The sequence below is a fragment of the Gymnodraco acuticeps genome, unplaced genomic scaffold (genome assembly GCF_902827175.1).
Source record: "Gymnodraco acuticeps unplaced genomic scaffold, fGymAcu1.1, whole genome shotgun sequence".
NCBI lineage: Eukaryota > Metazoa > Chordata > Actinopteri > Perciformes > Bathydraconidae > Gymnodraco > Gymnodraco acuticeps.
In genome coordinates this window covers 136,951-163,863 of record NW_022992032.1, presented here as the reverse complement: position 1 = coordinate 163,863, position 26,913 = coordinate 136,951, and the positions used below count along the sequence as shown (strand labels likewise).

Below are 26,913 nucleotides of genomic sequence, written 5' to 3'. Positions count from 1 at the left end.
ACTTCTACTTTTACAAACATGAGTATCTGTACTTCTACTTGAGTAAAGGATGTGTGTACTTTTGCTATCTCTGGTCATTGGTGATTTCACATCAACGCTGTCTACATAATGAGCATTATTCAGTAGTTTTCCTTCCTTTTCAATGTTTTCGTTATCTTCTAGACATTACCTGCTGGGATGACCACATCGCTGCCTGCTGTTGGGGCTTGGTTGTTATTCTCAGCTGAACTTGTCCAGAAAGATTCATCAGACCACCGGCTACAGAAAGACACACAATCAAAAAACACTTTACTACAGGGAATCCAGAGGAAACACAATCATTATTTTCAGTTGAAGGTATTATAATATTTGTGACTTTTCTTCCATGTCACTGCTTGTGTGGTTTGCTGGTCAGTGTGTAGTTTCTTTACATTTTCCTTATGTTGTGTCACTGTAAAAGTACAATTCTACGTGCATCTACAAAATTGTCCCCCAGAGAAAAAGAACATAAAAAAGGGAAAAAAAGGCTTCTAATGAAACACCTTTTCTGTAAAAAAAAAGAAGATTGATAATGTCTTTAAAAATCAAAGTTAAAGTTTTTAGAAAAAATGATTCTACTTTACACTCCGATTCCCTTGAATTTCAGAGAGAATTCTAGTAATAAAAAAACAACGTATCGTTATATATATAGTTCTAGTTCCTACCTTAATTTGGTCTTGTTTTAAGATAACAACACTCATTACACAATATTTAAATTGTAAAAAATAAAAAAACAGGTTACTCAGATTAAACTGAAGATATGATTGTTAGAAATGTGGAGCTTTTCACATGTAAATACAATAGTTATGATACATCTACAATATATATAACATAATACCAGCAAAATGTGTACTTTTGAATACTTTAAGTTGAAATAAATATCTTCCTGCTCTTTAATAACATGTTGCAGTTTAACGTACATGAAGTTGGCAGGCCGGTGGGTGGGGAGGGGGGGACACTGTGACTGGGGGGGGGGGGGGTAGGTGTGATGCAGTTGGGGTAGAAGCATCGGTACACCCTGAACTGCACCGCGGAGTCCAACAAGGAGCGGTCGGCACTCTCCCGACGCCGGCGCTGACTCGTCTTCCCAGAGACTGCAGACACAATGTCAAATCACTAAATCAGTTTGAGTGATCAAGTTACAAACTCTGAATTTCAGTTTTAGGTCATCTCGATGCAAATTATCACATTTTCACAAAATCTAACAGCTCATGTGAAATTAAAATGTGGATTCAGACCAATGACAATAACTATGTTAATGTAAATAATGCTGCAAGTTTAAATTGTAAAACTAATTTCTAAAGGTAGGCCTACTACACAAATCCTTGTATTATATATATTGTGTATAAGCTTGATGTTGTCTTTTTTGAACAGTTAAACAGCTGAATAAGTAAGCAGGATAAACATCTTTTATACCCTAAATATGTAAATACCAAAACATTCTCAGGCACATTTTGAAGGCACAATAACAAAGGCATCATTTGTTTTTAACCTTTAGATTTTCTAGTTTTTAAAATAGTGAAAAATAATGTCCGTTAGAAAATCAAACAGGCAAGGCGACATCTTGTTTTGTCTGACCAGCAAGTATTCAATTAAGACACATACTAGAAAAGCAGGAAGTCCTCATACGTGTAGATCTACACTGAACATTTGGCTACAGATCCATAATAAAGTGTGGCGTACTGATGTAGTAGAGGTCGTTGGAGCTGCTGTTGAAGAACCAGTCTCCGTTCCTGTTGTTGCTGTAGCTGAGCGGCATGGACGAGCCGTTCCTCTCGTCGATGATTCGGAATTTATCCGGACTCTGGGTGAAGTTGTGGTTGATGATCACAAATTCATCAACCTGTGTGAAGCACAAGCAAAAAACTTCAGTATACCGTGAAAAACAGGTGAAGTGTACAGAGTAGAGGTGGGGAAAGTACCCAGATCTTGTATTTAAGTAAAAGTAGAAGTATTGTAGAGTGTAGGAATACTCTGTTACAAGTACAAATCCTGCAAAAAAAATGTTCCTCAAGTAAAAGTAGAAAAGTATTCTCATCAAAATATAGTTAAAGTAGCGACAGTAAAAGTAGTGATTGTGCAGATTGGTCCTTTTCAGAATAATATATATGATATGTTTTATAATGATTGATCATGAAAGTGTTCTCAAAGCTGGTAAAGGAGCAGCTAGTTTGAAGGACTTTGTATACTGCAGGGTAGTTTGTGAGTTTACTCCAGGTGGAACTAAAGTCTGATTTAAAACTTGATTATATTTCATATTATCAATAAACATTCAATGAATATAGAGGAGTACAAGTACACTTTTTTAAACCTTTTTTTATCTCTGAATTGTAGTGGATTAGAAGTAGCATTAAATGGCAATACTCAAGTAATGTACAAGTACCTCAAAATGAAGTACAGTACTTAGTAAATGTACTTAGTCACTTTACACCACAGGTATTTACAGTGTGGTCCTTGTGTTGCATCATGTGAGGGATGTTGCAGGTACCTTGAAGCCGTAGAATGTTCCTTTGTAGGTGATGTTGGTGACGTGGTTCATGTCATCAAAGATCATGTTGTACGTTAGTCCAGAGGGGATCATGGCCATCCAGCCCAGCTTATGAGTCATCCTCTTCTTCAGATAGGGAACGGCGCTGGAGCCTATACAAAAAACAAAATCCTTTCATTTATACAGTGGGAACATCATACTATGACCACGCCAATCACCTCGTCAAATAAAAGCAAAATGATAGTTATTACATTATTTCCTACATGCGTCTAATTGACATTATGTAGACTAATAAGATAAACTAATACAACTATTTACTGACGCTATTCTTGTTTTTATACCTGCCCTATTCGATTTTAGCTTTTTTAAAATTTGTATTTGCATTTTTTGACTGCTTCTGACTTTGGGTTTCTTTAAAGGCACCTCCAAATCAAACTTTTATTAAATGTCCTTCTATAATGTGTTTCTGTTGCTCTATAGTTTCCGCCCCATACTGCATTTCCCACTGACCACCAGTAGAGGTCAGTGAAGATTACAGAGGTGAAAAGTAGTGAGTCTGTGTATTTTATTACCATGTGAGTTGGTTAAGATGACGTCCTTGCCCTCCAGAGATTGCGGCGATGGATTGTTGAACGCGAAACGATGGAAGTTGACGGTGTGGTCGCACACGGCGCCGGGGAAACCCACGCTCCATTCGGCACTCTGGGAACAGTGGGCGGGGTCCAGCAGGGCGCTTAGAGGCACCACTTTATGGTTGATGGTTCCTGGAATCAGGGAAACATGGGGGACAGAGTTGATTTGAATGAAGGAATAGTAAGCACACCTGAGCCCAAACCTGATATTTGCTGTTTTAGGTTGTAATGACATGAAAATGAAAGACGTACTTTTGAACAATTCTCTTCATAAGGAGCCAATACACTTAGGGCTGAGGGTTACAAAGACAAACTTAATAAAACCAGAAATATTTTTAACAGTTTTTCCTCATTTGCTTTAGTTAAATTCACGAATGAGAATTAATTTTTTCACAAGGTGTTCAAATCTCTTTGTTGTTTCTCTTATTGATTAAAAACGAATTGCATGTGTTTTGGCACAAGACTACTACTTGCAGCTTGTGTCTCAGGCATTAAAGGGGCCTTATCAGGCTCATGTTCAGGTTCGTATTTGTATTGTGTTCCTCTCCTGTGACATGTCTCCATGCTTTCATTTTCAAAAAGCTCTTTCTCATACTGCCTGTGCTGCAGCACCTCTTTTCACCCTCTGTCTGAAACCAGAGCCCATCTGCTCTGATTGGTGAGCTGGTTGGCTCTGTTGTGATTGGTTAACAGCTTTTTTGCATTGTTACATGTACTACTGTATATGGCTATACATGACGGATCAAAGGACATTATTTATAGTACAGTATATATATACACTGAACAAAAATATAAACGCAACACTTTTGTTTTTGCTCCCATTTTTCATGAGATGAACTCAAAGATCTAAAACATTTTCTATATACACAAAATAACCATTTATCTCAAATATTGTTCACAAATCTGAAAAGATCTGTGATAGTGAGCACTTCTCCTTTGTCGAGATAATCCATCCCACCTCACAGGTGTGGCATATCAAGATGCTGATTAGACAGCATGCTTATTGCACAGGTGTGCCTTAGGCTGGCCACAATAAAAGGCCACTCTGAAACGTGAATTTTTGCTTTATTGGGGGGGTCTGGGGGGTTCCGAAAACCAGTCAGTATCTGGTGTGAGGGGGAGGATTAGGGTAATGTTGTGAATTGAGTGGCCCATGGTGGTGGTGGGGTTATGGTATGGGCAGGCGTATGTTATGGACGACGAACACAGGCTACTCGATTCACAACATTACCCTAACCCTAACCCTACCCCTCACACCAGATACTGACTGGTTTTCGGACCCCCCCAGTTTTTTTCAGATTTGTGAACAATATTTGAGAGAAATGGTTATTTTGTGTATATAGAAATGTTTTAGATCTTTGAGTTCATCTCATGAAAAATGGGAGCAAAAACAAAAGTGTTGCGTTTATATTTTTGTTCAGTGTATATATATAGTATATATCAGGGATATTTGTGCTTTAGAAATATATTACAATAAGTTATAACAATCCAATTCTTACCTTCGTATCATTAATAAATAACACATTGAATACAAACTGTAATGGCGATCATTTCCTGAAAAACCTTATGGATTAAAGTGGACCTATCATGCAAAATGCACTTTTGTACGTCTTGTATACATGAATATGTGTCCCCGGTGTGTCAGGGAACTCACCAAGTGTCAGAAAACACAACCCTCTCTCTTTTCCTCCATACCCAAATCTCTAAAAACGGAGCTGCAACGGATCTGATACAGACTGATACAGATTTGAAAGTTCTCTGACGTCAGGAACGAGGAGCTCCGCCTATATGGCCAACCCTCCACCTATCAGGGGAATGTGAGGTTGGGCCACGGCCGGCCATTGCCGCTCGAAAGCGCTGGAGACGCTGTAGTACATATGCCAGGCCTGTAATGGCGCGTTTCCACTGCAGCGGGTAGCTCGCTTTAAGCGTGCCGAGCCGTGCAGGGCCCGTTTTTGGTTGCGTTTCCACTTGGCCTAGTTTTGGCCCGGGGCTACTTTTTCACCTTTTTTCTGGCCCGACTAAATCCTGGTGCTAGGGCCAGGAACAACCAGGCTGAGTCGGGCTGAGTATGCTAAACTAGAGAGAGAATCGCTGGCAAGGGGGCTACAACTACAACAAGATGAACATATTTTACCGTGATTTAATTGTAATACACGTTTCAAAATGATGCCGAAGTAACAACATACTGATACCGGTTAGTAAAAACCATGAATTAATGCTTTGACAAGTCTGCAGACAGACGGCAGGCAAAAAACCCTTTTAAAATGCGTGTTTTCTAAATGTAGCTTGGCTAAGCTAACGTTATATATGCTCCGACCGTCCACACTCACAACAACGGCCTATACAGACATAAATAAACCAGCGACTGTATTCGCCATAACACAGGCAGTCTGTGGTTTGTACTTGTTTAACTTTTGTCTAGTTTCTGAACAGATATGAGGAGCTGTGAGCTCTGAGGGCTAACAGCTAACGGCTGTGTTGTTTTTCTGGGGCTCTCATTGAAGATGACGTCACGGCTCCGCCTACACTGCGTTACTATAGTAACTGCCCCAGTTCCTAAACTGTAATGGAAGCGCAGCATTAAAGTGAGCCGGGCCTAATAAGGCCTAACCAAACCGAGCGAGGCCTGCAGTAGAAACGCGCCATAAGGGGCGCTGTAGTCTTCCACAAAAGCAGCGAAGAAGACTTCCCGCGCATGGTTGCCCTTCTGTTTATTCTCCGCTGTGGCTCTTTTTCTCCCTCCCTGAGGCAAGCGTTTGCTCCTGCTGCTGTAATTCAATGCAATCCCTCCCCGTCAAGGCAAGCACTGTCATTCTCTCCGGTTTGCCACCAGCAGGTGACAAACACCCACCTCTCCGTCTCTTCCAAGGGACGAGGGTACCGTGCGGCAGAGTTCCAGCTAGATTTTTTTTCGCCGGTCAACATGTCCGTTAAATTTAAAATCTTCCGGACAAAATTAGAAAAGTGCCGGTCAAAGGTCTTCTTTGTTATTTATTGAGCTTTAAAACAAATGAATAATGACTCTATATAATCATATATAAGAATAAACCACGGAGGACAGAGATCTCTTTTTGTCCCCCTCTTCTGAGAGCCCAGCAGCTGATCTCAAAGACACGCTCCCCTCTCCTGCAGGGGGGCGTGGTCAGCTGAAGCTCATTTGCATTAAAGCTACGTCACAGAATCAGCCCCTGCAAAAACAGGGCTGGAAAGAGCAAATAGAGAGAAATGAGGCATGGCTAAAATGCAGGATCTGTTTGGTATTTGGAAAAAAATTCACAGACATGTTTTATATAGGTATGGCCCTACGATTATATTGTTCAAATATAGCATGATAGGTCCACTTTAAGTTACTGATTAAAGATGTAGTTAGTTAAATTAAAGAAACATGGGCAATAGGTTAAAGACAGAAACAGAAAGAGATTAAAGTACCTGTGAGGGAGCCGTCAATGTCCACCAGCTGCGCCTCATGCTCCCACCTGAAGCCCACCTTGTTGGGTGAATTGAAGTACTGGATCCCAGCAAAATGGGCGGCCCAGCCTCCGCAGCGATCCAGGCACGTGCCGTCGATCCTGGCCACTCCGATGGCAGCGCACGAGCCCCTGTCGAAGTTAATGAACTTGGTGTTGAGGACACTCAGGCCATCGTCCAGCGGCGCGATGACCCCCCGGGTTGTGCAGTAGTCCTGTCCCAGTCCCAGCTCTTCCACGTGACCCACGATGGTGCAGTTAGACATTGTGGCCCCTCCTTCCTCGCCGAACCCGCTCACGGCCCACCGAAGGACGCGCTTCGCTTCGATACCGGCTTTCTCGTTGTTCACCATGATGAACTCGTGGAACTGCACTGAGCCCGCGTTGACCCACTCGGCACCTTTCTCACAGTTCCAGGTGGTGAGGCCTCGGAACACGGCGGGCTCAGGGGTTGAGGAGCGGCAGCCTCCGTCCTTCATGGGGAAGTAGTCGGTGAAGATCCAGATGCCGAACCAGCCCTGGGAGTGCACGGTGTTGTTGTAAAACTCACCCAGAGGAACCTTCTTCTGGCAGATGCTGCTGTCGTAGGACGGGCCGTCGGGGTGGTTGTGCATGCGGTACCAGAACCCGAAGTGGGTGCCCCCCGCTGCGGCGTTGTGGCGGATGATGTTGTTGGGGTTGGTGACCCAGTAGGCGGCGGGGGTGACGTCGTCGTTCAGCAGGCTGGTGCTCTGTTTCACAAACACAGCCAGGTTGTACTGTAGGACGTTCCCCGTCTCTATGCCGTCCTCGATGAAGAAGGCGCCGCCCATGATGTCGTAGATGACGTTGTGCTCCACCAGGAGGTTGTGGGTGTTGTGGATGGTGACGGCCCTGTTGAAGGTCTGATGGATGGAGCAACCCCGCACATAGGACTTGAATTTGATGTCTCCCATCAGATGCCAGTGGATGGGGTAACGCCCCAGCCTGAAGGCCTGTCCTGCATGGTAGATCTGAGGAAGACCAACGTTTCGGTGTGAGGATGAGGAGAACACATGCTGTAGACAAATAAAGAAGTTGAAATCATCTCACCTCAATATATTCCAGTCTGCCGATTGCCAGATTCTGTCCCGGAGTGTCTGCGTGAAACATGATGGCCGCTCCAAACTGATCGCTGCCCGTCTCCTCTCCGAATCGCCCTTGGAAACAGTTTTGGGTGGCGAATTCACCTGTGGCAGGGACAGAAGGATGTTACTACTGCATATCCATATGCTGTATAACCAGAATTATGACACAAGCTCCACATTGATATCAAGTCAGCAGATTTATAATTAAATTAGAAGCTATTATTTTTTTCTGATTTAAAAGGCTCTCCGTACTATTTATCATGAATTCCAACTTTGTTTTGTAGTTTGTCTTAACTTTAAATAATTATGTCGGTTTTACTTGTATGTTTTTTCTTATTGTTTTAAATCATTTATTTGGAGTTACATAATATTAATATAACATGTTGCCCTGACTAGACTGGGCAACATGACTGTTCAGTCTATTAAGGGATCCAAAAACAACAAACTAACAAGCAATACATACATAAATAATAAATAGAATTCGAGCTGAAATTAATATTATTGGATGATGAAAACATAATTTTTTTATCATCAATTTATTTAAACTACCAGAACTTTTCTGATTCGGGCTGTTATTTGAACTTTGCAGTTTGTTTCTGGATTTTAGTTGACAATGATATATTTTATTCTTAACTTGGATGCCGCTTTTAAAATTGAATAAGAAAATCTGAAACCCAGTACCTGTGTTAAAGCCAGCGGGGCAGGGTTTGATATCATCCTTCCATTCTTCATGTTGGGCGCCTCGTATCAAGATGTTCCTGGTGAGGAGCCCCACCTCTGCGCGGCCCTCAAACACCGTGCCGTCGGGTAGCGTGACGGACACCCCCAGGTGAGAGTACTCCAGCGCTTCGGTCAGAGTCAACGTCTTCCCGTCAGCAGACACAGCAGCGATTTTCCTCACCTCGTTCTCTTTCTGGCTGTGCCTGGAAACAAAATGAATGATTTAGAGCTGCAGCTCCAAAACACTGTTTTATCTCTGCCAATGAAGATACAATTAAACAGTGAATATGATTGGATCTTCCCAAAGCTTTCAAAAGGTGATTCAATGTGTAAAGCTATCCACCTGTAACGTTGTCTCTTCTTGTTATAGTATATATTAAAGGGGCCCTATTATGCTCATTTTATTTTCATATTTGTATTGTGTTCCTCTGCTGTGACATCATTCCATGCTTTAATGTTCAAAAAGCTCTTTACTTTTCTCATACTGCCTGTGCTGCAGCACCTCTTTTCACCCTCTGTCTGAAACCAGAGCGCAGTCTGCTCTGATTTGTTAGCTGTTCCGCTCTGTTGTGATTGGTCAATAGCTTAGAGATCTGTTTGAAATGTCCCACTCTTTAGCATATCACGTACAATGTGTTTGAGCGCTAATAAAGCGCATGTGTTACACGTATATAGGTGTTACATAGCGATCACTTGGAGATCATGTTGTCCAGTCTATCTCACCAGCTGTCACTGCAGTTTGGCTCTTACATTCTGTGATTTTGTACCAAAATTACACATTTCTATTGCATAATTGCATAATTTTTTTGAATGGTCAGCTAAGAAGTCAGATTTTTCTTTTAACTCAACGTTGATCACATATGTAGTTACTGTGTTTTGACCTTTTAAAAGAAGTGTCTTTCTTAAAAAAATATTTTCTGCTTTGACACTGGAGTTTGAGACTGTACCTGTCTCCGGTTGAGGCGATGACAATTTCATCTCCAACATTCCATGTGACCCCCTTCATGAGAGTCAGTGAGTCGGAGCTTGCGCTCGCCGTCTGCGCCAAATGGGTCCAAGTGACAGGAACAGGAATACCTGGAGAAACAGGTTGTCAACAAAGACTTGCACCTGAGGGGGGGGGGGTCATCCAATAATAACTTCTTCTCCTCCAGGACACGCGACTCAAATGACTCTGTCAGCTTACTATTACCTGACATGAAGTCATGTAATCAGGAGGTTTTCAAATATTGGAGTGAGGACATTTCAGTTCAAAGTTGCTTAAGTTCGATGACTACGATTCAGTGTATATGCCTTTACAAGTCAAAAATAGTATTTAAATACAAATACTAAAGTTCTACTAGCAACCTATGTAGTAACAAAAGTTAAAAATAAAAAAACTTGGTAAGTCAAACGACCCATTTCCTAGTGTTGTATGAATAATACGTTTATTATATTATCACTGATGCATTAAAGGTGGGGTAGGTAAGTTTGAGAAACCGGCTCGAGATACACTTTTTGTTATATTCCATGGAATGCTCTTAACATCCCGATAGCAATGAATATCTGAAGTGCTTTGACAACAAATACATTAAAAAACGTCATCTGTGGAAGCCGTAATACTGTAAAAAGTACAACCAATCATCTGAGCTGGCCCGGCTAAAATAACTGGATGGCCTACCTGCCTGTCAGCCTTCCATCTGTGCACAAACTTATCTCGTGCCCTCATGTGCGCGTTCGTGTGTGTTGTAGGAGGGGATCTGTAAGGAAGTGGCAGATTCTTTCCGGTTGTGTATTTTCAAATTCTAGCGCACTCGAGCTGGTTTCTCCAAAATGACCTACTCCACCTTTAATGTGTGAATGGGTTGATGTGGAGCTGATTTTTACTACACTAAACGGGTGTTAACGGGTTTAGCAGACAGAAATGATGTTGATCCTCTCATCATTTTGAATGTGTTCCTGTGTGTGTTCATACCATGCAGGTCCAGAACTCCCTCTCTGACACCCAACGTCTTGGTTCCATAGATAGGAAGTTCAGGTGAGCGCAGGTTTCCATGGAGCGTGATGATGGCTTTGTGCTGGAAGGGTGCCCCCTCCTGGCCGATCTGGAGCCGTCCGCCATCTGTGATCAGGATGTTTTCAGCCTGCAGCTCGATGTCTGCTTCATCAAACACCAAAGTCCCTCCTGAGCACAAAGAAACACACACATTACAGTGTTTGTGAAGTGTGAGTGTAAGTTCATATATATTTTGGATTAATAAAAAATGATATTGCCATCAGTTGCCTCCATACAAAACTGAATTCAGAAAAATGCTTGCTTGTGTCTTAGAAAAAATCAACACCTTCCCTAGTGGTCCTACGAACCTTTGCGACAAAAATAAATAAATATATAAATTATATTTCCCTTCCTAAAAAAGTTTCAGAAAAGACATGAAAATAACAAAAAGAGACTGAAAGCCAGAAAGGAAAATACATTTGCCTCAAAAAAATTATATTTATCATTACATATAAATAACGTCCATACATAAACACAGCCAAAACAACTGTGAAAATGCACATTTTTGTACCTTGGATGAGGAGCATTTTCAGCACAGGGGTGCTGGTGTCCAGCAGGATGAACTGGCCTTTAGTGATGACGGCAAACGAGCCCCTCTCGGGGGGAGACAGACCGCCCCACGTGAACCTGGACGACCACACGTCAATGTAGAAGAAATCTGCTGAAGAATCCTGAAGAAAGAGACAAGTACTGGATTAACACAAATATGTACAAAAAAAGATTGACATTATGTAAAACACTGTGCTGGGATTTATCTCAGGGGGTGGTCCCTCACCATCTGGGCGATGCCTCTGTCTGCGATGCTGACTCGGACCTTGGCTTCCTGAGAGCGCTGCTGAGAGTTGGTCACACAGATGATGTGTGTGTTGTTGGTTGACTGAACGTCACACACAGAGCCTGCGATGGTCACGTTCACATCACCCATGTCGGCGCTGTAAGGTGATGATCAATTATTAAAATATAAAGCTTATATTTGACATAGTATTGTGACATACAAATATTATTGACTTTATGTATAGAATTAAATAAATATAGTACAATATATAAGGTACACGTTACAATTACTCTACTTACTTACACATAATAAACCTCTTTATTATAATGTAATAAATCAGATAAATCCTGTACATTTTAATGTAGTATCATTTTTATAAATTATTATAAAATACATTAACATGATATTCAAGAATAATATCAGCTATATATTAAAATACAAATATTATCTTACTTTAACATACCATATCATACTACAAAAAGATAGTATACATTAATATATTATAATATACAATAGTATATCTGATATTATCTTGTTTGAGTTGAGTAAATGATACTATATATTACATTATATTAATTATATAAATAATATAATCTTATATATTGTAATTACATAGAATAGAATACATTTACATTGCTTTCAATACATATCTATAATAAACTGTTAATAAAATCATTTTTATTATATTCATATGATGTTAAGGTATATGAGAGTATTGAGGTATGCTATGTTTAATAATGCTATTTTATTGTATAATTTGTTGTATCTTAATAAAGAAACCTTTAGAAATACATATGAAATCATATTTAAAATATAAACATATAATAATATATATATACTGTTGTCTACTATTTATAATAAGGTGTTTATATATAATTAACTGTACAGTAAATCTTTATTATTGGTATTTTGGATAATGTATTTATGTGAAAATGCTACTAAAAATTAAAATATAATGTGTTACGTGTCAAAAGTCAGACATTCAAGTCAGACGATAAACCGATGAAAGCACAGACTTTGTTCCATGTAGGAAAAAGAGATGTTGTGTAAGTTGAGTGCTTTGTTCTGAACCAGAGGAGCGTATCTGGGTGTGGCCCTCTGTTCACCTGAAGCCGGAGCCGCTGATGGTGAGCCGGGTGCCTCCAGCCGTGCCTCCTCTGCGTGGAGAAACCTCAGAGATCACCGGAGTCATCTGAGATTTATACGTGTAGCCGTTCGCTATGTTGACATCATCCAGCTGGTTGACGACAGCCACCACGCACGCCACCTCCGACTGATTACCTGAGAGCAGACAGCGTGTCAAACACACAGTACAACAACAACAAAAGGACAGCGGGAATCCAGATAAGTGCTCAGAGATAACATATGTCTCATCTACCTTGACAAGTTAATGTGACAATTGACATGTCATGTTCTCCTGCCATGAAAGGCTGAGGGCATTCCTCAGTCTGTCTCCATTAGAGCGTTTAGAGATCACTGCTTTGACAGGTTAAAGACTGCTTTGACATAATGAAACTAACTAAAATGATCATTAGCGTGGACAGATTCTTGGAAAAGCCTTTACTAAAACTGTGGATTAGAATAAGTAGAATATAACAGTTTTTTCCGGATGTGCAAGAATGTAAGATACTGGATATTGTGCTTCCCGTAATAATACCAGTAGTACAATAAATGAATAAATAAATGAGAAAAAACGATGTGTATCTCTGTGTTGTCTTTGAACCTCTGTGGATAATCCTCAACTCACTCTTGATGGATGGGGACATGCAGTAGAGGCGGGACGATGTGGACATGTCTCTGTGGACGTCACACGCCTCCCCGCAGATCGTCACCGTGGAGACATCCGGGTCAAAGCCTGAACCCTGCACCGCCAGCACAGCGCCGCCACCAAAACTGCCTGCATCACAAAGGAGGGAGAAATAAGTTGTTCAGTAAGAAAATATTGATATTGATATGGTGCAGCAAATGAAAGCAAAAAATAATAAAGCTATTAAATACAAGTGCCAATAGAGGAAGTACTGTAAAAGCATCAGCAAGCCTATTGATTGATTAAATACAGTATAGCCTGATTGAGGCAGTACAAGTCAAATGTATGTGTATATGTATATCTGATATAAGGAAGACTTTCTTTTGGTGGTTTATGTATATGTTCGAGAGTGACAATAGTATTTGATATTTCTGTGAATATTAGGAAAGTAAAGCCGTCACTTTCTCCGTTCAGAACGGCTTTAGATGGTCTGATAGCGGCAACAAAAAACATGTTTTATATATTAACTTGTGTATTTCTACCAGTGACGTTTGTTCTTGGTCTTTAACATTTCTTAATTGATGCTCTATTTGATTTTTATATTGTTGTGTATTAACAAGTAGAAGCCTTTTTTCTCCTCAATACCTGTTGAGATCAACAATGTCTTTTACACAGGTGACCTGGCCAAAACAGTAGCCATATAGGACGTATACATTGTTTACTTAATTTACATAAAGTACAACATATTACACATTTTACTGCAAATAGATATTCATTCTAGATCTGCAAGTTTCTTCAGTATTTGATGCATCAGTTGTATTCAAGCTCTCTACTTGATATCAATAAGTGCTGATTCACCTTTACTTCGATATGCTTTTGATACTGTATATTTTGTGTTTGTGACTGTGAATATAAAGTATAATGTAGAAATGAAGACACTGCCTCTGTCTTACCCTCGTTGGGCTGCACGCTGCTCAGGGTCAGCTCATACGTGAACATGACACTAGACTGGGCGAGACCCTTGACCTGGTGGAGCAGCACCACGGGGTACGCCCCTCCCGGGTTGTCTCCTGCCGTGCACTGCACCTGGGAGTCAGAGACGGTGGACACCACACATGGGACGTGGTTCATGGTGACGGAGACGAGCTGAGAGTCGCTGCCAAACCCTGAACCTGTCAGGGTGAGCACCGCACCGCTAGGCCCTGTGGGAAATAACGGAGGAGAGGAGGAGTTACTGACACACATGATGGGATGGAGCAAAATATGAACATAAAACACTGAATCGTATACATGTAGAGGCTTTGGCTTTATTCAGGCAAACAGACAGCTTTTGTTGACCATATCCACTGATGTAAAAACATTATGGATTCCCTTGTAACTAATACAAATGTCTAAGCGTTAAAATGGTGCACTTTTTTAGAATTCATCTATGTACAGTTTATTCTGTTGTTCCTGTAAGAAAATGTGCAACTATTGTCCTAGTGTTATTAATTTGATGTTTTTGGTACATGTTAAACTCCTCCAATCAAAAGGCTTGGCCCTTACATATTTTTCATTTTCATGTTACGTTATATTTTTAAATCAACAAACAAATGCCTTCATCAACAGGTAAAAAACTGCTACCTTGACTCTAGCATATAGAGACCAGCATACTGACCAGTGGTGGGGCTGATGGAGCTGATGACAGGAGTGTGTGCGGTGGAGTAGGTGAAGTTGAGAGGAGGATACTGCACGGAGAAGACCTGAATGTCGGCAGTCACCAGCCCCTCGCTGTGAGGGGGGGTCAGGCAGCGCAGCAGCCCAGCTGTCACCTCCTGGATCTCACAGGGTGCACCCCCCACCGTCACGCTTGTGTTCCCCGGAGCGAAGCCGTTTCCTGTAAACACCAGAGGGGTTCCTCCTGCCAGGCTGCCCTCCACAGGGACCAGGCCGCTCTGGGCGCTGCTGCTCAGGGTGACGGACCCCGATGCGAGGCCTTTGCTTCTCACGATCACTCTGAGGGGGTGGTCTCCTGCAGGCAGGGCGGCCACCATCAGCGTGATGTTGCCTTCGCTCACATCTGTGACTTCCAGCTCTGAGGTGCCGGCAAACACTGCCACGTCCCCCACACTGCTGCCAAACCCTGAGCCGGAGATGGTGACAGTGGTGAGAGCGCTGATGGTGTCGGGTAAAACACCGACAACCGCTGGAGTGACGGAGGAGGAGTAGGTGAAGGAGCAGCTGGAGTGACAGGAGCTCTGGATCCGGCCCAGGTTGAAGACCACATCCCCGGTGTGAGGCTGAGAAGGAGAGGTGTCGCAGGTGATGGAGGTGTCGGTGACTGACAGCAGGGAGCATGGCTCGCTGGCTACGGTAACGTCTCCTCCAGAGAAGCCGGAGCCGTGGATAAGGAGGCGTGTGGAGCCGGTGGGGCTGCCGGTGTCAGGAGAGATGGAGTCGACCACAGGAAGCACCACGAAGCGGCGGTGGAGCTCGCTCTGGATGGCCATGATGGCGCTGCCCAGGTTGTTGACTCTGACTGCGACGGGGTGAGGCACGCCGATGGAGAGGCCGCTCAGGCTGCTGAGCTGACAGCTGATCTCTGAGAAAGAGCTGTTCATGACCTCACAGGGCTGACCCCCCACTGTCACCTGCACACACAAATATTACTTTTATAAAGACTGACAACAACACAAAGACTAAAGATGAAGCATCTGGGAAAGGAAGTTACTATAGTATTTGCTCAAATCTTGTGCTTTATAATTGTTGTGTAATAGAGATTGTGTTTTGTTTTAGTGTTTGTTGATTTGTACCTATGTGTCTACCTGCCCAGAGACTGCAGATGGAAATTAATCAAATTCATTGAGACGTTATCTTCTTTAAAAAATATCATTTTACAACTAAATCATTAGAGTGTTGTTGCACTTGAACAACAGGTCTTCAGCAACAATTCAGTGAAGGTTAAAATACACAATAATCAGCAGATGTATGTATGTATAACAGACATTCTTATTATATCTATTTCATTCCCATTCAAATCATAAAGTAGGAAAACCTGAAGAAAAGCAGCAATAGGAATCTCTGTTACTCAACATTTCAATATATTTAAAATCAGATCCGTCTAGTCATGAGCCATAGAGAAGATGCTAACCTCATTAGCGCAGGCGATGTCGCTGAAGCCTTCGCCCTGAATGCTGATGATCTGGTGGTAGGTGCCCTGGTTGGGGGAGATGGAGTAGACAGCGGGGGTGGAGCAGGCGGACACGGTGTAGGAGAGGCCGATAGAGGTGCCGTTGATCTGGGGGCACTGTGGAGAGGCCACGCACTGCTGAGCTGCTCTGGAGACACGGCGAGAACCTGGAGGAGACATTTAAATCCATTGGTCGGATGGAAGCTTATCTTTGGATCCAACCCTGTTTTATGAGTTGTTGTCGAAAATATCTATTGGTCTTCATGAAACCTTTACGGTATTATTTTGTACCTCCTGTCACGTGTCTGGCCTCAATGCCTCCCACGCTGACGGAGACCGTGCTGCTCTTCTTCGGCCGAGACTCCACCTTCACCACTCCCTGCAGTCTGATGGAGTTAGAGCCATCGATGTAGCCACTGCTGTAGTAATACACACCAGGAGCAGTGAAGCGGTAGCTGAAAGACCCTGAGAGGGGCAACAGAGGGAGGGATGGTCAATAAGGGACATCAAATCATACAGCCTTCCTAGAAGATTAAACATCAGAATCAGAATACTTAATTTATCCTGGGGTGAAAGGGGTTTCGTGACAGTGGCTCCATTTTGAATGAAAAAGATAAAGATGTAAGAAGTTAGAGTACGAATGTGCAATAAAACGATAACATAAAACTTGATAAATATTTGTATAAAAACATAAGAATTTGAAGTAAACGTGAAAATATGTATATTATCATAGGAAGTTAAAGAAAAGTGTGCACATTTAACTACAATATATAAGATGCATATTACAATATTTACAGTAGTGTATTTATATTAATATTTGAAAGGGTCCTTGTGCCAGACATGGTGTGCATTTGTCTATCACGCATATTAAAAGGTGTGACCCACCACATATCACACATTACATTTTTCATGTCACATATCCAGAAACATTGCAGACAGTTAATGGAGAAAACCACCTTGTTGTTGGAAAGATATCTTTTTCTTTAGGTGAGATTATGATTTTAAGTGCAGCTGCCGCAGAACTGATGGGAAATGAACAAGAGCTGAATCATAGACAAGGTTTTCTTATTCCACTGACATAGACCATAATGCAGCCAACGAGGTATGTTGTTTGTCAGTCTTTACTGTACTGTAATGACTTTGCTATGTGTCTCTTAGCTCTTTTTACTGCAGTGTTAGTGTACTGCTTTTTGATTATGCTGCTGTGTTTATTATATCTTTGTAACTCTGGCACAAAACATGTCTTCGGGATAAATAAAGTCCTATCTTATCTTATCTTACATTGTCATATGTTTTTCGCTTATACTGTGTTTTATGTTTTGTTTTTACAGTGGATTTGGAGACAAATAAACCCATTAAGAGAAGTCCACGTGTGTCTGCCTGTGCTTCGAGGGAAATATAAGATCAATGTATTTAATAAAAACATACTGCATGCTAGTGTTAAAGAAGATACATGTGGAAAAGCAAAATAAAGTTTTAAAACATGGAAAGCCTTGAATGTGCAAGGGCCTGTGTAACCTGATCGGACTCAAGTGCTGCAGAAGATTAAGATGTGGGTGAGGAGGTTCGTTTGTATATTTTGACCTGAACATGAACAACCTCGGCCCAGTGACTCAGTACTCTACCTTTGGCAGATTGGGCTCCGCTGTTGAACGGTCCGTCTCCAGGGGTGGTGTCTCCTGGGCGGGGAACACTAAAGACCCGGTACTCCACCTTCTGTAGGGTGGGCGCCTCCCAACGCCACATCACTGAGTCTCCAACATAGGCATCCACTGAGGCAGGGCTCCAGGCATAGCCCTGTCCCGAAGCTGAGACAAACACACAGTTAGACTGACTGATACAATTACAGAAATGTGTTCATTGTCTACAGCTAAAATACCATACAAATCTGATCTAAAAATTGCCAAATATGTCAAAAAAGGAAGTCAAACTGTTTTTTAAACACTTAGAACAGTGTTTGGGTGACGTCACCTTTAATCCACAGGTGACAGTTACCTTCTCGAGGAAGATTACCGGTACAGTAAGTAAATCCTCTTTGTGTTGTAATCAGATTTAATTTGACAGCTTGAAAAAGGATTAAAATGTGGACATACTACGGTCAGATCCCTGGTTGTCCACCATGTGAGTCTTCTCTTCCGACTTCATGACACACTGCAGCTCATTCTCTGAGGCGGCCTCCACCTCACACTCTGCTCCACCTGTCAAATCACCACACAACACGCGTGAGAACAACAAACGGAAGCATTTTAATACTGCTTCCCCATATTGGCACATCTCTGTAGATTACCACTAGACAGCCCTGTCGTTTTCCACAAAACACAATCGTCGGCTATTTGTTGGTAGAGACTATTGCTGCGGTGATAAGTCTTTGTGAAAGAGCTGGGTCTGTTGTTGCTTACCGAAGGAGACTTTGTTGTCAGAGGTGTTGTTGCTGAAACCAGATCCAGAGACAGTGAGCCTGGTGCCCCCCTGCAGGGAGCCGAGCAGGGGGGAGATGCTGTGGACTTCCAGGATGTATTCAATGGTGGCGTTCACACCGTTGCTATCAAACAAAAGAAAAAAAAGAAAAGTCCAAATATATCCCAAAATAAACCATGTTTTCTTTCTTTCTTCTTCTGACATGTTTGACTATGTTTTTTTTTTATTGAAAAGGTGATTAGTAGGACATTACAGCACCATCCTTAAAACAAATATTTATAAAAGAATAAAAAATACTATTCATATAAAAGAGTATAAACAAAAATATATGATGTATTTTTAAATAACATGTCCCATATTTCTTCTAATTTTTCCTTCTCTTTCAGAGCGCATTAGTTGATTTATATATTGATATACTGTATGGCAATTGATGAAGGGTTCTTCAGAAATTGTTTGTTTTAATAACTTACTTTTGTGGATCTACTTTTGAAGTGTATAATTAGATGTAATACAGTATGAAAGAATAAGTAAGATAGGTAGGATTTAACTGCAAAAGTTGAATCATTTTTTTTACGGTACATTTTGTACAGTATTATGTATACAGGTTTAAGGAAATCCTTATCTTTACATTAGTTAAATCTACCCCTTAAACAATGTGTGTTTAACATGCAAGAAAGCGCTCATATCCGGAGATAAGATCAGCTCTCTCTCCGATGTAACAGATGAGCTGCTGTTAATGGTAGCTGTACCTTGTCTTGGAGAAGCCATTATTTCCAACCTGTACCTCCACCTGGTACAGGCCGGGGGGCATCACGGGGAGACGGCAGGTGATCCTGGAGGCCGCCCACTGCACCGTCACACACTCCTTCCTGCCTACCAGCACCGCGCTGTCGTTGTTTTGGCCGCCCAGGTTGGAGCCCTGGATGGTGAGAACTTCACGGCCTACACAAAAGAAATGTAAAAAAACATCGACAATTTTCCACTGAGGAGCCTCTGTCACTCAAGTGTCAGGATGATTGGCAGATGGTAGTTCCCTTTTATTCTCAAGAGGTGCCACTAATTGCCCTGCAGATTAAAAGGTAGTGTAGTTGTGTGGATGCTTCTGTATCATTAACTATAATCACACGGAAGACACGCTAGTCTCTCACAGTCTCCCCCTGTTTAGTTATAGCAATGGGTCAAAACTGAGAAACCTGTAAGTCAACATTACACAAAAACAAGAACAGCACTAATGAGGTAACAGTGATGACAAAAGCTCCCATTGACGGTGGTGACAAGCTATTCCTCTTCCATTTAGATAGATAAGTGGTATGATACTGTATATCATGTTTCTCGACAAGAGGCATTGAGGAACTGAATAAATATCCTATTTCTTTCCATAAACAAAGAACAAGCACACTATGTATGTATCGGTTGCATTCAGCAGACAGATATCATTTCTATTGACCTTTCAGCACAACACAAATCATCCCTTATAAACCTCTCCTTTCACTTCATGATGGTTCTACCTAGAGACATGATCAAATTCATGCACACACTTTATGAATGCCCCCAGGAAAAGACTCTCCACTCACCGATCACAGTGGTGTGTCTGGGGCTCAGGCCTGAGATCTGGGATGTGAGGTTGTCGTCGTAGGTGAAGGAGCTGCTGGCGTCCTGACTCATGTTTCCCACCATCACTGTGACCGTCTGTGCTCCAGCAGTCCCCTGAAATAAGTCACAACAACTTTGAGTTATTAAGAAATAGGAATAATAAAGGCCTTTTTCAGAGCTCAGACACTTTAAAAAGCTGAATATTGGAGACAAACTATCATCACTTATCTATTATCATTTTACAAGTTATTTGTCATAACATTTTTCGTATGAAACAACACAATTTTGCACTTACAAATGAAAAGTTGAATTCATATTAAAGGGGCCCTATTATGTTTTATGGGGTTGTCCCTTTCCTGTAGTGTGTTATAAAGGTTTGTGTGCCTGTACATAGGCTGCAAAGGTTAAAATCCCCCCCCCCCCTCCGCCTGAAGCACCTCCATTGGACTCCTTCTGTAACATAGTGACATCACTACGTAAGACGTGAACCTCTATTGGCTAGCGCTCCAACACATTGTACGTGATAGGCTAAGGGAAGGGACATATTTGACACATCTCAAGCACGCCAGCTAACCAATCAGAGCAGACTGGGCTCTGGTTTCAGACAGAGGGTGAAAAGAGGTGCTGCAGCACAGAGAAAAACAAAGAGCTTTTTGAACATTAAAGCATGGAGACATGTCCCAGTAGAGACACTAAAACTAAATACTAATTGTTACGGCTGCTGCCTTCCTGGTCCTCTTAACTCTGTTGTGTGTGTGTGTGTGTGTGTGTGTGTGTGTGTGTGTGTGTGTATGCAAATGAGCTGTAAGGTTGCCCCGATGTCATTGGCTGCCCCGCCCTCGCATGATCCGAAGAGGTGATTGGATCGACGTCATCCAATCCCTGCCTGCTTCCGGCACATCTTCCGGGGGGAGGAGTACAAAGGCCGGGGACGGAGATCATTCTGGAGGCTCTGTGTTGTGAGACAGACGCCTCTAGCCTCTTGTTGTGCTTACTCATTGTGCTAATACTGTGAATCCTCTGTGCTTAGTTATACTGCTTAGCAGTGTGTTAAGTAGTGTTCTGTGTTTAGTAGTGATGGCGAGATTAAGCCTTCTGAAGCTTTGAAGCTTTCCAGCCAATTGGTTCGCAAAAGGGTTCATCTCATGAGGCTTCATCATGGGCTTCATTTGAACACAACTGTTTGGTCAAAGTGTGTAAAACAGGCAGATTGGACATCTCAACAGTGTGCTCTATCTCATACCGAGTTCCCAATGAGTAAAGCCTTAGAATAACTCTAAACAACGAACATTAAATCATATTTTCATGTTAACAATATTGTTTTTATTCCAGTTGAATGATTGTGATTGAAAAGCCTAAGGAGGCTGGTAAACATTGCAAAGAGGGATTTGTATTCCTTAATAATATTCATAAACTTAACCATGTTGTAGCCTGAGAAAGGCTAAACCATATCAAAGAATACATTTATTAACTACATTATCTCATTTAGCTGTAGCTTTTATAAACAACATAAAATACGTATTGTTCAGTCGTTGAACCAGGGACCCTGCGGTCGTGAGTCAACTGCTTTCCAGCTGAGCCACAGCACACACACTAAAGCTCCCTGAAAACACTGCAACATATGTATTCCTGTATTTATCGATGTTTTTATTCCTACATTTATTTATGCTTGTATCTATTTATACTTATGACATGTTCCGACTTCTTTATAAGTGAGGGTCTGAGCTCTCTTGATTCCATCGTGTCACCGGGCCCGGGTACAGGAGGGGTAATATGGTTCTTATTATACATCCATGGGTATTATGAGCGTTGTGGTTCAACGGTTCAACCGATCTGAATCGCTTCGTGAAGCAGTCACATGGTATCGACAGGCAGCGAGGCTTCGTTTGTCATCGATGACGTCACTGGCCCAAAACGATACAAGTCTTTGTTTCACCCGTTTATAATAAAGCCACTTATAACTTTTACCAAATTCCATTCTGGTTTGTGTTGCTTCCCTTTGGTTCCCCTAGCCCAGTAGGGAACGTAATACATGGGGCTCGTCCGGGATATTAACTTAATTCCTGTGGTTATAAATGGGGTTGTTATAGCTAACAATAGTGTATGCAGATTTAGCTGAGTATGGCACTTTTTTCGACTTGGAGTCGTTTTTGGTCTCTCCTTCTCATGAGCAGTTAGTTCAGTGTCGTAGAGACCACTTATATGAGATAGCGCAACATTTCAGTCTCGCAGTGAAGAAACAATTGTTAAAAAAATAATTGAAGGCTTTAGTAGTGGATGAGTTGGTGAAAAAAGGGTTACTAATACTGGCTGCACCAGCTGAGCTCACTGTGTCTGAGGTCCTAACTGAAGATACGTTAAGTCAGAGGCACGAGGCAGAGTTTACGTTTGACAAAGGAGAAGATGGTGACAGTGAGGGCGGTGGGCAGTTTAAAGCACCGTTCATGCCGCCTCGTTACGATCCATCGCCTCCTGGCAGTCCAGATTCCCGTGAAGGGAGTAGACTCAAGGTCCGTCTCGCATGTCTTCAGCTAGAGGCCAAGGACAGGGAGCAAGACAAGCAGTATCAGTTTCAGTTGGAGGTAAAGAAAATCGAGGCAGATAAGGAAGTCCGGATCCGGATATCTCAGCTGGAGCTATAGACTCCCAACTGCGTGCATCCGGTGTTGTTGGCAATGCTGGAGAAAGCCTTCCACTTCCTTCTCATCCACCTGCTTTCAACGTGGGTAAAAATATCTCATTAGTGCCGGTTTTCCGTGAGACTGAAGTGGATGCGTATTTTGGTGCGTTTGAACGCATTGCAGCGGCACTACGGTGGCCGACTGAGGGCTCTGTTAATCCAGTGTAAACTTCACGGGAGAGCTCAGGAGGCGGTTGCTGCTCTTTCGCTGGAGGACAGTCTGGATTACGATTTAGTGAAGGGGGCCATACTTAGAGTGAATGAGTTAGTCCCTGAAGTTTACCGGCAAAAGTTTAGACACCATAGGAAGGGTCCTAATCAAACTCACGCCGAGTTCGCCAGGGAAAAGGGAATGTTTTTTGCTAAATGGGTTACGTCATGTAAAGCGGAGGATTATTCTGCTCTGAGGGAATTGATCATGGTGGAGGAGTTTAAGAAATGTTTGCCTGAGCACATTGTTGTATACTTAAATGAGCAAAAGGTCAATTCCCTCTCTGCTGCTGCTGTGTTAGCCGATGAATATGTGTTGACGCATAAATATGTGTTTTCCCTTGTCGCTACTGAGAGGTCACGCCGTGTGTCTGCCGCACCATCTACTGAGCCGTTGAATGTGTATAATGTAACCAGAGAGGAAAGAGAGTGCTTTTACTGTCACCAACCTGGACATGTCATCGCCAACTGTGCAGCGCTGAAGCGTAAAGAACAGCGGCAGAATATGTCCCCGCCAAACGGTATTGGCCTGATCACCCATACACGTGCACAGGCGAATAAAAGTGTTTCTAAGGTCCCATTATCTGATCCTGTGATTGTGCCGGTGCCTTCAGATGAAGCTGTGTTTGAGGAGAAGCCAGAAATTGTGGCTCCCCCTCGTGAGGATGTCGTGAGACCAGCGCAACACGCCGGCTCAGACAAGCCTCTCGACTTTTCGACTCTCCCGGTAACCCGAGAGCGTCAGCTCGTTTATCGGATCCTAGTGTTGGTGTTAGCTCTGCAACATTTTAAGGTTTATGTTGGACCCAGCCTTTGGCCAATTGTGGTGTTTACATGTTACGATCCCTTCATATTCTGCTCTAGCGTGTCCAAGCACAGTCAGCGTCTCATGCAATGTGCTCTGATTGTGCGGGACTACAACGTTAGACACCCATGTCATTAAAAGGCTCAGAGAATGTGTTGGCCGATGCTTTGTCCAGGTTGAGTTAGTGTATTAGGCAGCTTCGTTAGTGTGTTTAGTTACGGCTGCTGCCTTCGTGGTCCTCTTAACTCTGTTAACCCCTCAGTTAGCGCCTGTCGGTTAGCAGCAGCTGTGTTTTTGTGCAGCCTTTTTTGTAACTTGTACCACGTTTAACGTGAGGTTTTGTTTCCCTTTTGGGTAATACTTATTACGCTGTATAAGCTGTAAAACTCTCTTTTGGAGTTCTCTTTTTGTTGATTGTTAAACAATCCGTAATTGGCACTTTTGTTTGTTTCAGGCTGCCTGCCTGCCATTTTGTTTCACCCGTTTATAATAAAGCCACTTATAACTTTTACCAAATTCCATTCTGGTTTGTGTTGCTTCCCTTTGGTTCCCCTAGCCCAGTAGGGAACGTAATACTAATATTAACCTGAAAATGACCAATATACATCCTCTTTGAATCCTTACTTTAATTAACCCAAACGTATAATAAATAAGTATTACTTTTTTATATTTTTGCAATATTTTGACTAATAAAAGTGTATACGTTTGTATCTTCTTGGTCGAATGCACTTATTGTAAGTCGCTTTGGATAAAAGCGTCAGCTAAATGCAATGTAATGTAATGTGTGTGTGTTCTGCAGCATTTGAATTGTCATATAATGCAGTGAAATATTTATCCATAATAATGCACTTACAGCTGGTGTTCTGCATTTCAGCTCAGTGTCAGTGGCTTTAACCACGGTACACTCGTCACCGCCGACAGTAACTGTGGTTTCCTTGCTGAAGCCAAAACCGCTCACTGTCAGAAGTGTGCCACCTAAGAAAAAAACAAAGAGCATAATGGTTATTTAGTATTAAATAATAGGGATATAGTGAGATAATTAGTACCATTTGAGTAATGTCTTACCTGATAGACTTCCAGAGAGCGGGGCAAAGGAGGAGATGATGAGCTGGATGGTGAAGTGTAGGACGCCCCCTGGAGAGTGGGAGCTCCCCAGAGAGGGAAAGCTCACGGACACGGAGTACGTCCCGGCACTGGCGCTGCCCAGCCTGCACACCTGAGTGGTAGCTGCAATGGGATTCACAATATCTGGTTCATATCCTTCTAATGGATGATTAACTAATTTTAACAACATGATTCAGTTTAATAAAACCGTATTTACGTACCGCTGATCTGTTCCACCTCACATGGGGTCTCTCCCACAAAGATGGAGGCGTTCTCATTACTGAAGCCAGTTCCAGTGACAGTCAGAAGAGTACCCAGGCCATTAGATCCTGTCAGCCAAATTCAATCTTAGATTAATATACACTCACCACCACTAATATCAATCACCAGATAATAGGAAGCTTGAATAATATATTGTTTTACCACAAAAGCTTTTTTTCCAATTCACAAACACTTGACATGGTTTTTGTTGGTTATTAAGTACTTACAATAAAACCAGTTTTATTTTTAAACTGTTAAAGATTTACGAATACCAATCATTTACCAATTTGTGCAAACTAAATAATAGAACGGTAAAGACAGATTTTATTAACATAAAAGTAAACATACAAGTCACAAAAAATAAAAACAAAATAAATACAAATAATATTTATAGAAGTTATATTAAAAGCCAAAAAAAGGGTTTTGTAATGTGTTCAACATGTTAGTATAAACAGATCTACATATATGCAAACAATGAGAAGAATTTGGAAATAATCCATTTGAATTGTCTCTTTAATTGTTCATCTGATATAAAAGAATCAACCTTGGTTGAATGTATTGCTTCTTAATAATCAACCAATAACCAACAATTCTTCATGCTACATGTTTGGATCATATGTACCTTGAGATGGGCTGATTCCAGTCACTACAGGAGTCTTGTCTTCGGTCCATTCGAACCCACAGTCACCAGAACACTTTGAGGGAATCCCGTTGATGATCACCTCCACCTGCAAACATCATCAAAACATCAAAAGATCGTGAGTTAAGGAAGTTTCACAACATTACAATTTGCCACTGGATGGGAATAACCACTAATATGAAATCACTGCCAGGCATAACAACAGAATAATAGAGGCCTGTCAAGCTCAGTCACTTCAGCACAAAGGAGTTATTTAGTGGCATGTAATCATACTGTTGACAGTTCTGCTGTTCAAGTGGCCGTGTCAGACCTGACCTTTACCTCACCTACCTCTATTAAGCTTACCGTTGATAAAAATATGCTAAATTGGCTGTAAATAGAAAGGATGTATGTTTCCATCATGTCTTTTCAGACATGTGAAACCAGGCATGTGAAACTAGATAGAACATCCTGAACTTTTGACCTTTACACACACACATTCTAGATGGGGCAATACAAGCGTAAAAGTTCCAGCCACAATTCTGAGAAGGCGCTTGTGGTTTTTGACACCTTGAGAGCGGTTACAGCGGGTATGAAGACAATGAGGCACAGGATGCAGGCGGCCTACACACAGATTCAAATCAACTTCCTGGGCCAGCGAATCGTAGAGACAAGCTGTCCTTATTGTCTTATTGTATGAAGTCTCTGTTAATAAATTAGAGTATAAAGTTTGCATATTTGAAATTAAATGTTTAAAGAAAAAACTTGATTCTAATCATGACATTGACAATGTGTTCTGCTTTCATGAACAATGTTCATATTCCCTCTCGTTCAAATGGCATATTATTACTATAAGTCTTTATTTGTTTTATTTTAACTTTACATTTTTAATTGTTCATTAAGTAAAAGTTGAACATATGTGACCCCCTTCTCCCTCAAAGATAGAAAAGGGGAAACCACCTGATGCAGAGAGGGAGGAGGCTACAGACTATAAAAGATTATGTGTGAAGAGAAAGGGGGGCTTTTTAGGCTTTATAGGCTTTTTGAGGCTTTTTGAGGCTTT

General features: G+C 41.8%; 1 protein-coding gene across 1 annotated transcript in view; it reads right to left on the bottom strand.

The window, feature by feature from the left end:
• pkhd1l1.1 (PKHD1 like 1, tandem duplicate 1) overlaps positions 1 to 26,913 on the bottom strand; it is a 64,836-nt gene that overhangs the window by 21,536 nt on the left and 16,387 nt on the right. Inside the window, 28 exon segments of the mRNA XM_034201615.1 lie at positions 170 to 258; positions 939 to 961; positions 964 to 1,112; positions 1,702 to 1,861; positions 2,507 to 2,658; positions 3,079 to 3,270; positions 6,571 to 7,600; positions 7,680 to 7,816; positions 8,396 to 8,637; positions 9,382 to 9,511; positions 10,389 to 10,598; positions 10,981 to 11,140; positions 11,245 to 11,401; positions 12,351 to 12,525; positions 12,992 to 13,141; positions 13,945 to 14,193; positions 14,649 to 15,621; positions 16,122 to 16,327; positions 16,452 to 16,625; positions 17,786 to 17,968; positions 18,254 to 18,358; positions 18,560 to 18,702; positions 19,328 to 19,520; positions 20,153 to 20,285; positions 24,720 to 24,841; positions 24,932 to 25,093; positions 25,192 to 25,299; positions 25,854 to 25,959. Coding sequence (XP_034057506.1) covers positions 170 to 258; positions 939 to 961; positions 964 to 1,112; positions 1,702 to 1,861; positions 2,507 to 2,658; positions 3,079 to 3,270; positions 6,571 to 7,600; positions 7,680 to 7,816; positions 8,396 to 8,637; positions 9,382 to 9,511; positions 10,389 to 10,598; positions 10,981 to 11,140; positions 11,245 to 11,401; positions 12,351 to 12,525; positions 12,992 to 13,141; positions 13,945 to 14,193; positions 14,649 to 15,621; positions 16,122 to 16,327; positions 16,452 to 16,625; positions 17,786 to 17,968; positions 18,254 to 18,358; positions 18,560 to 18,702; positions 19,328 to 19,520; positions 20,153 to 20,285; positions 24,720 to 24,841; positions 24,932 to 25,093; positions 25,192 to 25,299; positions 25,854 to 25,959 — 6,013 coding nt within the window.